The 12,130-nt window shown below is 41.9% G+C and overlaps 1 protein-coding gene across 1 annotated transcript in view; it reads right to left on the bottom strand.

Moving 5' to 3' along the window:
• Positions 1–4,648: 4,648 nt before the first annotated feature.
• CALB1 (calbindin 1) overlaps positions 4,649–12,130 on the bottom strand; it is a 30,924-nt gene continuing 23,442 nt past the window's right edge. Inside the window, exons 6-11 of the mRNA XM_015406058.1 lie at positions 9,978–10,055; positions 9,437–9,492; positions 7,455–7,494; positions 7,301–7,354; positions 7,096–7,167; positions 4,649–4,762 (exon numbers count right to left, since the gene is read on the bottom strand). Of these exons, the coding sequence (XP_015261544.1) occupies positions 4,649–4,762; positions 7,096–7,167; positions 7,301–7,354; positions 7,455–7,494; positions 9,437–9,492; positions 9,978–10,055 (414 nt within the window). The remainder of the gene's footprint in view (positions 4,763–7,095; positions 7,168–7,300; positions 7,355–7,454; positions 7,495–9,436; positions 9,493–9,977; positions 10,056–12,130) is intronic.

Below are 12,130 nucleotides of genomic sequence, written 5' to 3'. Positions count from 1 at the left end.
CTGCTCCATTTGACACCTCTGGGACTTGTAGCCCCATGGCAGCTGTGGAAATTGGGACACTTATATATAGGCCCTTAATTGTGGAATCCTGAGCAGTGTTTTAGTCACCCAAGACTGATAGTTTTTACGAATTTGAGTTCTGATTTCAAACTGCATCACTAAATATTTATGAACCTTTTAAATAGTTCCAATGAGTACCATTCATGGAACGATGAATTTCTCCTAATGAAATCAATATACCTACAGTTCCTCTGCTGATATCTTATGTAATATACCAGCCACTAGGAAATGTTCATTATGGACACACCCCACAAAACCAAAGGCTTCTCAACAAAGTAAAGGCAACAGCCATCAGTATTTATGATTGCTGCCCTGGATAATCTGGTTTAACCCAAGTTTATTGGAGTTTAGGGGCTAAATAGGGTTGGCCACAGTTATTACTTGGATGGGAGACCATCAAGGAAGCCTGGGGTTGCTACGCAGAGGAAGGTAATGGCAAACCAGCTCTGCTCCTCTCTTGTGGCAGGACTTCTGGGTCTCAAGTCTTTCCAAGTCCTCCTACCTGAGATCTTCAACCTGTGATCTTGAGATTAAAAACTCAAAAATGTGGTTTGCGTGTACTGTGGCTGTCATCTTATCTGGCTGACCCTACAGTGACCTGTGACAATATATGTACAGTCAGGGATATACCTGACTGTAACATGTACTCCTTGTCCATAATGAGGAGTTTATACTTGGGTCCTCTTTAAAGGAAACAATGCACAAATATCCCATTTTCAAACATTTGCTAGGTATGCATCATTAGCCATTTTCAATCATGGTTTTGAGGCGTCTACCTCACATATCAGGCGATTACTATGAACAGTCCTCTTAATATGCATGTTTGCGTTGTTGTGTAAGTAGGGGTACAATGTGTGTCTCCTCCAGCTCGAGTCCATACGATCAGAAACCTAGATGTACATGTTCATATATACTAAAGTTGGAAAATATGCATGTGGCCCAATCTTCACAGAATAGCAAATCGATATTGAGAGTAGTATGCATAGTGGACTGTCCCACTACACGAGGTAGGAGTGCCAAAATCGTAATGATGGAAAGAGCTTTTGATTCCACATATACTAAAACTGTGGCTTTGGGAGTGATATGGAAATATCTCAACTGTTCTGATGTTCCCAGTAGTCTGTGAGCATGTGCATGTATATATTTATGTACTTGTGTGTGCACACATAAACTAGTGTCTTTAGGTGTATGAAAGTAGTTGTTTGACTTCAGAAGAAAATAGCTGATAGGCAACTTATTTGTTAGCAAAAATTCCAATTAGCAATTGTTTTCTGTTGAAATAATTTATAACCCTCACTTCTGTAATCCAGTGAAGGTCTGTCACATAGAGGATAGTATGGAGTTGTTTTCCATTGCCATAGAAGATCAGACCAGAACCAATGGGTTGAAATTCAATCAAAAGAGTTTTTGGCTGAACTTTAGGAAGAACTTCCTGACAATGAGAGCGGCTCCTCGGCAGCACCAGATGCCAACTTCCTGACAGAGTGGTTCCTCAGTGGAACAGGCTTCCTCGGGAGGTGGTAGGTTCTCCCTCTTTGGAGGTTTTCGAACAGAGGCTAGATTGCCATCTGACAGCAATGCTGATTCTGTGACCTTAGGCAGATCATGAGAGGGAGGGCAGGAAGGGTTGCATCAGTGCTTAGTTCTCGTGGCCCTTTCTTACACGCCTAGGGAAGTGCTGGTCACCACTTTGGGGTCAGGAAGCAATTTTCTCCAGGCCAGTTAGGCCAGGGATCCGGGAGGGGTTTTTCACCATTTTCTGCGCATGGAACAAGGGTCACTGGTGGACTGGAGGGGGAAGTATTTGTGAATTTCCTGCATTGTGCAGGGGGTTGGACTAGATAACCTTGGAGGTCCCTTCCAGCTCTATGATTCTATGTTTCTAGTGTAAGAACCAGGTTATTGCTCACAAACATTTACAGTATAAGCCCCCCCCCTTTCATTTTGCAATTAAATATGAAAAGACAAATCCATGGTTTTGTTGACAATCTAAGTTTAATCATTTTGCAATGCATGATGAAGCCTGTAGGCAGATATTCAAATCACTGTTCCCCTTTTTAAAATACACAATTATATTTTACATTGCATAGAGAGATTAAATGTGAGTGAGAAGAATGAGATCACTGTGCTGGAAGTGGAATCGTTAAAATGGACTTTCTTGACCTGCCTTGAAACCTCTGAATGTGTTAAGTCTTTTAGTTTTCCACCTTTAATTGTACATGTTTCAGAAATGAAATGCAAGGCACTTGCTTTTTAGAGGCCATTTGTATCTTGTAGTATGGATTTTAACCATCATATAAAGGTAAAAATCAGTGTCTTTTGCTAGCTATAAGAAACCAACCCTATGCTTGATCATAAGAAAGCACACTTTAAGCAGGGATTTCTTAATTTAACTGACATGAATATACACAAGACCTTGTTCCCTCTCACATCAGTGTAAAATGGGGACATTTCCACATCAGTTGGAGAGATGTGCCAATTTGACAGGGGCTGTTGTGAGAAGGGAAGCTTACTTTGCTGAACGTAACCAAAAAGCTCCTTTTTAAATCTAGGTCCAGTTTTTAACTTAAAGGACTGAATACAATGCAGATTTTTTTATGTCAAGAAATAGTGTAATTTTAAAATGTTCATGTAGCCTGGGTATCTTACAGGAGGGACTTGAACTGTCAGTGGACACAATCCAGGAGAAGTCAGTGATGCCCAGCAGCATGATTTCATGCGTGTAATTGTACAGTAATTGTACAGAGGGGCATGCAGCCTTAGTATCACTGAAAACAAAAAGCAGCCTGATCCTTTGCATGTGTACTCAGAAGTAAATTTCACCATTTAGTGTGGCTCATTTCTAAATAAGGGTATATAGGATTACGATCTTAGTCATGCCACGCACTTCTGTGGGAGTTAATCGCTGCTTTTTGCTGAATCATGGCTACTGGGATGAAACTGGGGCCAAGTGGAACTTTAGCCAAGTAGAAGATCAGTTTGTGTGAACTCATGTTTTGTTTTGCTTTTCTAATTCCCTTCTAAATAGCAGGATACAGGAAGTAGACAAACTAGACACCGATGCTCTTAGTATATTAAATTTAATGATAGATTACACTGAATGATGTAAAAACAGCAGTTTGCCAGAATTATAGTATTCTGCAAAATGTGAAAATAGTCTTAGAAAATGGTTTGTCATATTCTGTGACACAGCAGCTTTCACTGATACTAAAGTTATACGATAGAAGGGCTCAGTTGCGTTTTAGTCGTTCTCCTTGTCTTCAATTTATTTCTCCAGTTTGCCCACTAAAAGAAGACATTTTGACTACTTGTGATTCCTTGTCTGTCTAGGCTGTCAAGTTATACTAGAGGCTTCTCATGAAGTTCAGTGTCTCGTTATCCTGAGGTTCTTGTGACCTCAGTGCGTGGTTCAGGGGAACCAAGTTGCTTGGTGAGAATTAATATTGTAAAGTAAATGACTGCACTGCTAACTTCCATAACACCAGCGCTTGTATGCCACTAGCCCTAAACCTCTTCCCACTTAGCAGAATCCCTAGCATTGCAATCCTAAACAATCCTTTCTAAATCCATTGAAGTCAATGGGTAACTCCAGTAACTGTTTAGGATTGCACTGTAAACCTCACATAGAATCAACTAAACTGCTGGACTGTAAACTGGGGACCTGATGACTGAAAATGTCTTAACACATCTCCTAAATAAGTAATGGCCAACTTTTGTTGGCAAGTGTGCCTCAAGTCATACAAAGCTGCCTTGATCAGACCATTGGTCTATCAAGGTCAGCACTTTCTACTCTGACTGACAGCTGTTCTCCAGGTTTCCAGGTAGATGTTTTAACATCACCTGCTACCTGATCCTTGATGCCAGGGACTGAACCTGGGACCTTCTGAATACAAAGTGGATATTCTACCACTGAGCCATGATCTCACCCCCAAGACAAGAGTATGACAGAATGCTACTCCTGTTGGATGCGTTCCTTGTAGTCTGAGCCAGCAGGACAGTTCCAGAGGTGGGCAAGACTGTATTGTAGGCCTTCTTCCTCCTGTGCAAGTGTGCCACAGAAACCTGCTGTAGGTACCACTTGCCATGAGTGTTCCACAGGTTAGTCACCCTCTCTTACACTGACAAGCCTTTCTTTGATTCTGAACCTATGCCTCCTTCCATTGTGCAAAGAAGTATGGCTCAGCCATTTATTTACTGAAGATCATTGTTTCTGCTGCTCTTCGCCACAGCCAGTGTCAAAGAATATAACAAGCCAAAATGATCCCAGTGGAATGTTCAGACCTGCTTCCGTCCTTTTCTCCCCCATGAATACACTGACATTGTAACGGTTTGTGTTAAATGAATCAATAGATTGGCCCAAACATAGACGCTCTCTTTTATCAATCTTATAGTTACAAAAACTGTACATTACAAACAGTATAGAAACAAGCTGAAAAGAATGTGCCACATGTCCTGGCTAATTATCTATATGCAGTTTTAAATTTACAAGATATAAAAGAAAGTAAAGCCTACTCCCTTATAGTGCACAGTTATTTTGTTGTTGTTTTTAAAGATATATCACTAGTTAAATGGAAGTTATCAATGGACTCTAATTTCCCCCAGTGCAGAGGATAAGAGCGAGATCGTTCCGGAAAAGTTTTCCTTTGTCGGACAAGGCCATGATGCTCTTCTTGTACGTTGCAATGTTGTTAATGTCTAATTCCTGGGGGTTGGAAGGGGGAGAAGAGGCAATGTTTTATTGTCAGTTATCAGTACACACATGCAAGTTACCAGCACTACATGGAAAGAGGTTATATACATGGAAAGAGGTTATATAGCACGATTTCATCCGGTTGTAATATGGAGAAGCAAAGGATTGGATCTTACAGACTTTCACGATACCGAGAGGGAGAAAGAGCCCCTTCTGAGCACTGAAAAGACTCTTCCAGAAAATCAAGGACACTTCATGGACAAAAGCCATTCCAGGTGAGGGGATGCAGCAAGATCGTGGAAACAGGTAGGATACGAATCGAACATGCTTCCACTGTATTAAGCATACTTCGGAGGGGAATGAAGCGAGATCAAGTGGAAACAGGTAGGATACGAATCGACATGCTTCCACTGTATTAAGCATACTTCTAATAAACGTGTCTGTATATATTTTAGAACATTGTGTTTTGGCATATTTCCTTAGGTTAATTGGGGCATCTCCAGACAATGGGTTAGATGAAAGCCTTTGGGTCTTATCCAAAGGTGTACTTCTGTGAGCAGAAATCTTCTGTGAGTAGAAAGACCCCTTTGAATTAACCCTGTTTGTTTTAAACTTGGATTCTATTAAAAAGGCTATACTTTTACAGCATATGCATATTCTTTTACAGCAAATGCATAAATATCATTTATATAGCACAGGTAGTATAGAAAGACATTGTATAAGGAATGTTACCCCCCCCACACACACACACATCCCAAAATTGCCTTGGTTTGCAAAGAGGCCATGACGCAAGCAAAGAGTCTGCATACACCTAACTATACCATTTATCACCCACCAGAGCACGAGTAATACAATTACATATAATAGAATCTGCAGTGCTGAACATAATGCTTTAAAAATAAATCTATTATTACTGCACATAAACAACTTTTAATTACCTTGCCATTGGCATGGTATATTTATTTTTAATCAGCCTAACCAATACATGTCTCCCATACTTCCAAAAACAGTATTTTCTATTTCCAAACCCCTGGCTACCATTACTCTCTCTGTAAGTTTGCACATAATGGCCCTGTCCCAACATCTAGGGAGCCAGTGATTGAGCAAAGGACAAGCACTGAACTTCCACTGTTGGGCAACATTAGATTTGACAGCAGCTATCAGAAATCACATAAGCATTTAAAAGGATAAGAAAAAAAATGTATTTTTCCATTTACAATACAAGAGTAAGAGTTTCAGAATGAAGAAGTTCGGGACATCTGATTTCTTTAACTTTCCAGAAGCCTTGAATGGTGCAAAGAACCACCACCACATGTGGAAATCGTTACCAGTGACATCACAACCCTTCCAGAAGACAGCAGATGCACCACTGTAGCTCATTTGTTGCACAAGATAGTTTTATTATTGGGGTTGGGGGGGACACCTTTACAAAAACATAGGAATATAGGATGCTGGGTTTTTCCTCTCAGCCTAAGGTCAAAGATGAGAGGAATGCTAACAGCTGACTCTTGACTGAAATGACTATGTGAATAATACAGAAATGATAGTACTTTGCTAAAGTGAAAGTGGAAATAATGATTGATTTGATTGATGTGAAGGCACTTGCTTGTTACGCCCTACTGGATTGGATCCTAAGAATTGCAAGTGATTTCTGCTTGCAGAATGGATCATTGTTGCCTCCTGCTTACTCCTGCAACCCCTTGGGTCCCACAAAAGCTAGCACATAGGTTGAGGCAGTGTGGGAGATGGATGGAAATAAGCGAGCTCCCCTTGTGCAAGCAGAGCAGCATTCTGCTCCCACAGAAATTACTGGACTCCTGACCTCTAGCTTTCCAAAAGATCCATGATAATAATAATAAGACAGCTAGTGTGGTACAGTGGCTAGAGTGTCAGACTAGAACTCAGGCTAGCATGGTTCAAATTCTCACTGACTCATGGTACTCGTTGGTTGACTCTGAGCCACACTATATCTCTTTCAGCCCCAATCTGCCTCAGAGAGGAGGGGCAAACCATGAGTTGGATCCCACCAGCTTTTTCTGCTGTTGGAGAACAGAGGAGGGCTTCCCCTTGACCAGCACAAGAGCTTTGCTGAGGATCATGGGTCCTGCATGAACAGAAGCCACTTGGGATGGGGGCTGTAGTGAGGACAAGTATTAGGTGAGATGGAGTGGAAAAGCTGGCTGGATTCAACTCCATGTATACTGCCATAAACTCCTTGAAGAAGACATGGGATAAAAATGCAATCGATGGACAGAAAAGTATCTTGACTGATTAGACTGGAGGAAAAAACCCTTTCAAATACAATTCAAATGCACTTCTAGCAGAAATAAAACCACTGAAATTACCGATTTGTTCTTTTCGCAAAGATTCTTCAGCAAAGCATCAAGTTCCTGTTCATCTATGAAGCCACTTCTATCCTGTGGGGGAGGGGGGGAGAAGGGCATTTCTAACATTAATTTCAGCCACTTAAGAGTCAATTTATTTCCTCCTGCAGAACATTTAAGAACAGTTCTTTTATGTCTTTTTGTTTTTTAAATAATGTATACTTACCGAGTCAAATGATTCAAATGCTTTACTGAATTCATTTTGACTCATTTTGACACCCTACCATTAAAAAAAAAAAGATGGTGGTTAGAACCATTGTGACTGCGATTGATATAAATGTAAACCACGCATGTAAACTTTAAAACATGAAGCTGCATACCTTAAATTTAAGGAGAAAGTTTTCCTGTACTGGGAGCAATCTTTGGAGAAAACACAAGGGTAGGTGAAACAGTTACAGAGCTGTTATATAACTTGAAAGGTATACTACACAAGGTCTACAGGGATACCTGTAGAAAAAATAGGAGAGAGGTAGTGGCCTCCATGGATACCGAGCAGCAGATATTTAAAATGAGCTGCACACGTGCACCCCAGTGCATTCTGGGTGGGTAAAATCCTTCTTCAGAGACAGCACTACTTGTTCAAACTTTTTATATTGAGATGATTCTATTGCATTTCCTTCGCATTGTAAAAGAAACATTTCTTGCCATCTTTGGAGGGCCCAAAGTGCTTCATATATATTGTGTTGAATCCAAAATACCTGCTTGTGCTTTTGCTTGTGCAAGCCATAAGAACATAAGTGAAGCCTGCTGGGTTGGACCAGTTGTCCATCTAGTCCCACATACTCTTTCACACAGCAGCCAACCAATTGCCCAGGAGGGCTAAACTAATATGACCTTCCTGTGATTTTGTTTCCTAGCACTAGTATTGAGGTGTGCTGCCTCTGAGTAGAGAGGTTTCTGTTATTCATCATGGCTGGTAGCCACTGAGAGACCTATTCTCCTTGAATCCTCCGTGGATCAGTCTAACCCCTTATTAAAGCCCTCAGTGGTGTGTGGGAAGTTCCCATCCGTTCTTTTCTGCCATGACTAGGGTTGCCAAGTGTTACCTTCCTCCACAGCGCACGCCGCATCCACATCACCAGGAAGTGACGTGACGACGCCGGGCACGCTGGGGGCGGGGCCACGACCATCCGAGGGAAAACCATAGAGTTTTCCCTCTGATGACTGTGGCCTCGCCCCCAGCGTGCCTGGCGTAGTCACGTCACTTTCTGGTGACGTGCACGTCGGGGCGGAGTTCCCCCCGGGGTCCGATCCGGCGGCGGCGGGGAACGGGCCTCTGGGGTGGGGGTTTCCTCACCCCCCGGGGGGACTTGGCAAGCCTAGCCATGACTGTGGCTGGACACGAAGGTGGGCTGTGGCTCAGTGGCAGATTATCTGCTTTACATGCAGAAAGTCCCAGTTTCAGACTCACTGGTATCTCCAATTAAAAACGTGGGGTAGCAGGTAATGTGAAAACCCAGAGCTGACTCCCTGAAGAGTTACTGACAGAGAGTAGACAATACTGAACTTCAATCAAGGTCTGAGTCAATATAAGGCAGCTTCATATGTATTATGTGCTGCTCCAGAGGATCACCTGACCTCCAGAAGCAATTTTTTTGCTGGCATTCAGGCTGAATAAGTCAGGGAGAATGGAAAGAGCCATTCAGCAAGTGAAAAAAATCTGCTTTTGGCTCTTTGGATTCTACCTACTGGCTTGTAACCTACCACTTGCTTCCAAGGATGGAGTTCCACTTCCTTTATCAGAGGAACAGGGCAGGTTGATCTTATACTCTGTCTGCGAAGTCCTTTTTTTACTGTGGACCATGTTTTCCCCATATGCTGTTCTTGAAGGTCTGCTGACTTCCAGAACAGGGAGGGGGGCTCATTGGACTAGAGTAGGAAGGGGAAATAGGAAAGCACCACAAGTCCATAAGCAGATCTCATTGAATACAGGCCAGCATTTTGTAATCCTTATCATAACATTAGTCTCTCCATACTGCAGAAGTGGGGCAAAGGCTGAAAGAGAACGGCTTACCTAAGCCTACCCAGTTAGTTTCTGGCTGGGGAAAAAAAAATGAACTGGGATCTATCCCAGTGCCACTCAGTCTGTTAGCCAAGAGTCACCTTTTTTACTGAAGTCTTTTTCAAGCGAGCTGACTTTAAAGAAGGGTTGTGCTCCCCGAATGCACTGGGTCTTTGCAGCTTGTTTTAATGATCTATTTTCCCAGCACCCATTTTGTTGAGGTTGTCTTTCCATCTCTTCCTCTTTCTACTGATTAGTGCAAACCTCCATTTATTTTTTATCATTCTCTTAAATACATACTTGGCCATTTCAGTCAGTTCCAGCTTTCCATCATTGTTTTCATCAAACATCCGGAGCTGAAAGAACATAACGGAAGTTGTATGAACTTTCTTTTCTTTTGTTTTCTTTTCTTTTCTTTTTTGCAAGATACACAACAATCATTCACTACGAGAGTCTTCAAATTCTGGGCATTTGATAATTAAATACAATACTGGAACTAAATTATATGAAACCTATTAGCTTTACTATTTAATATTTTTCCTGGGGCCAAACACATTCATGACACTGAAAAGGTAGAGGGAGTATAAATCAGAGATGGTGGAGATGTAAGCTAATGCAGCGATATTGGCATATGGTACACGAGTTAATTAAAACGGTGTTAGCAGTTATAATTTCCAAGACCTTTGTATCAGAGCTCCTCTTCTTGCTCCTGAAACCTAGACAGCCTTAAATTGAGGAGTAATGAAAGAGGACCACCGAAAAAGACCTGCACAAATTATCTTAGTGTTGTTCAGAAAGGTAGTAGGGTTGTATTTCCATGAATGAAACTGCTCGGTCTTACCATGATGTCTGTGTATTCTGTCAGTTTTGAGTCATCAATCTGCTTATTTGCTTTCTGTAGCAAGTCTTTCAAGAAACCCTGGGACAGAATAAACACAAGTGATTAAGAGACGTCAAAAATCAAATCATTTGCCTGGTTTGCCTTGAGGATGAGATGTTGAAATTCATGATCAATTACAAATGTACCAGACAAGTTCTTCTGCAATTAAACCTGGCATTTATGTACAATTAGACAATATTAAAGATAGGGTTGCCAGCCTCCAGGTGGTGGCTGGAGATCTCCTGGGATTGCAACTGATCTCCAGATGACAAAGATCAAATCCCCTGGAAAAAATGGATACTTTGAGGGGCTGACTTTATACCATTAGACTCCACTGAAGCCCCCCCCTCCCCAGACCCTGCCCTCCCCAGGCTCCTTCCCCAAAATCTCCAGTAGTTTCTCAACTAGGAACTGGCAACCCTAGAAAGAACAAAATTATACCTTTATTTAAAAATAAAACACAGAAATCAAGATCAGTCTTTTAGGCACTGACTGCAATTTGGCATTTTTTACTATATGCACAACATGGCATGTACATAGTTAGGAAGGCTGTTAATTCTAAACAGGAACTCCCATTCCACACTATGTTCCTTCCTGCTTCTTAACCTTGCAGAATCTCCCTTTTGAATTTGCAGAAAGGGCTGCAACTGTGTGCAGACACAGGAGCTGCCTTAAATAACCAGCAACCAAGTGAAGGGGGGGGAATGGAACCCAGCACTCCGCTGCCCCCTCCCAAACAACTGACTGGTGCCATCACCAATTCTTGAGGTCAGTTTTGTGAACACCAATGATTTCCACAGATCCTGATGGATTAGCCTCAAAAAGTGCATGTACATATCTTGTAATATTTTATGCAGGGGTCATTTCGTAGAAAAAGAGCTAGGGGAACTCATTAGCATAACTCATTAGCATATGCCACACCCCCTGACATCAGGGGCCCGGCGGTAGACCTGCAAGGCTGGCGGAAGTGCGAGGAAGTCCCGCCAAGGCCCTCCCTGGCCCCAGGCAGACAGGGGTGGGGAGAGGCGGGGAGGAAGCAACTTACCCTCCCTCTTCTCCTGCCTCCTCCTGGCTGAATGAGGGCTGGAAGCGGGGTGGCCAGAAGCAGGGGGCGGGGCTTCGTCGTGTGCCCCGCCCCCTGCACCTCACCCGGGGGAACTGTGTTCCCCCGCGTTCCCCCCCGAAATGACCTCTGATTTTATGTATCATTGACCAAAAGGCTTGTGCTTTAATTGCTATTCCGATGAAGCCAGAGCTGTTTTTATTGAATATGATGCCTGAAAAATTTGAAAAAACTGAGAAAATAATTGTGATACATTGTGTGACTGCCGCTAGGATTAGCTACGCGAAATATTGGAAATTGGAAAAAATCCCGGAAAGAGGAGAAATAATAGATAAATTATTAAATATGGTTGAAATGAATAAACTAACATTAGTTCTAAAAGGGAAGGATGAAAAATGTTTCGAGATTACTTGGACAAAATTGTATAAATGGTTAAAAAATATTACTTGTATGTCTTAACTGGGTACTACAAGCTTGACTGTGGGAAGATTCTTTACTTTGAAGGAAATCTGTATAAGCGAAATATCATTGTGTATAATGAGAAAATAATAAAAAAGAATATTAAAAAAAAGTGCATCTACATCAGTGCTTGTGTGCACAGTTCCCTATCTGGGCAGGGAAACATGTACAGAAACCCACCTCCTCGTGCATGTTGGACCGGAATGAGTAACTTTGATCCCACAACTTTATTTCCCAGAAAATAAGATGCTATATATTAACTGTGCAACAATAGCAAATATAATGCATTGCTAATTTGAAGCACTTCAGACAGACACAGCATGGATAAGCCACACAAATATGTCTTTCCCGGCTTGGGTTCTCTGAATGTAAAAGAATGCTCCGTGAATGTTGCATCCCTCCACTGGGGGTGCACATACAATGAGCTATATAGGGATTATGAACCATATCTGTTTGGTCATATACTACTCTGCCATTTCCGTTTTTCAGTGTCTCCTTTCTCCCTCTTGTGTTTCACTTTCCCCTTTCCTTTATTTCCTTTCAACAATTAAAATTAGTTTGACCGCTGGCCTAAGGACAATGCGAAAAGACA

The sequence above is a fragment of the Gekko japonicus genome, unplaced genomic scaffold (genome assembly GCF_001447785.1).
Source record: "Gekko japonicus isolate JY-2015 unplaced genomic scaffold, Gekko_japonicus_V1.1 scaffold531, whole genome shotgun sequence".
Taxonomy (NCBI): Eukaryota; Metazoa; Chordata; class Lepidosauria; order Squamata; family Gekkonidae; genus Gekko; species Gekko japonicus.
This window is presented reverse-complemented; position numbering and strand designations above follow the sequence as displayed.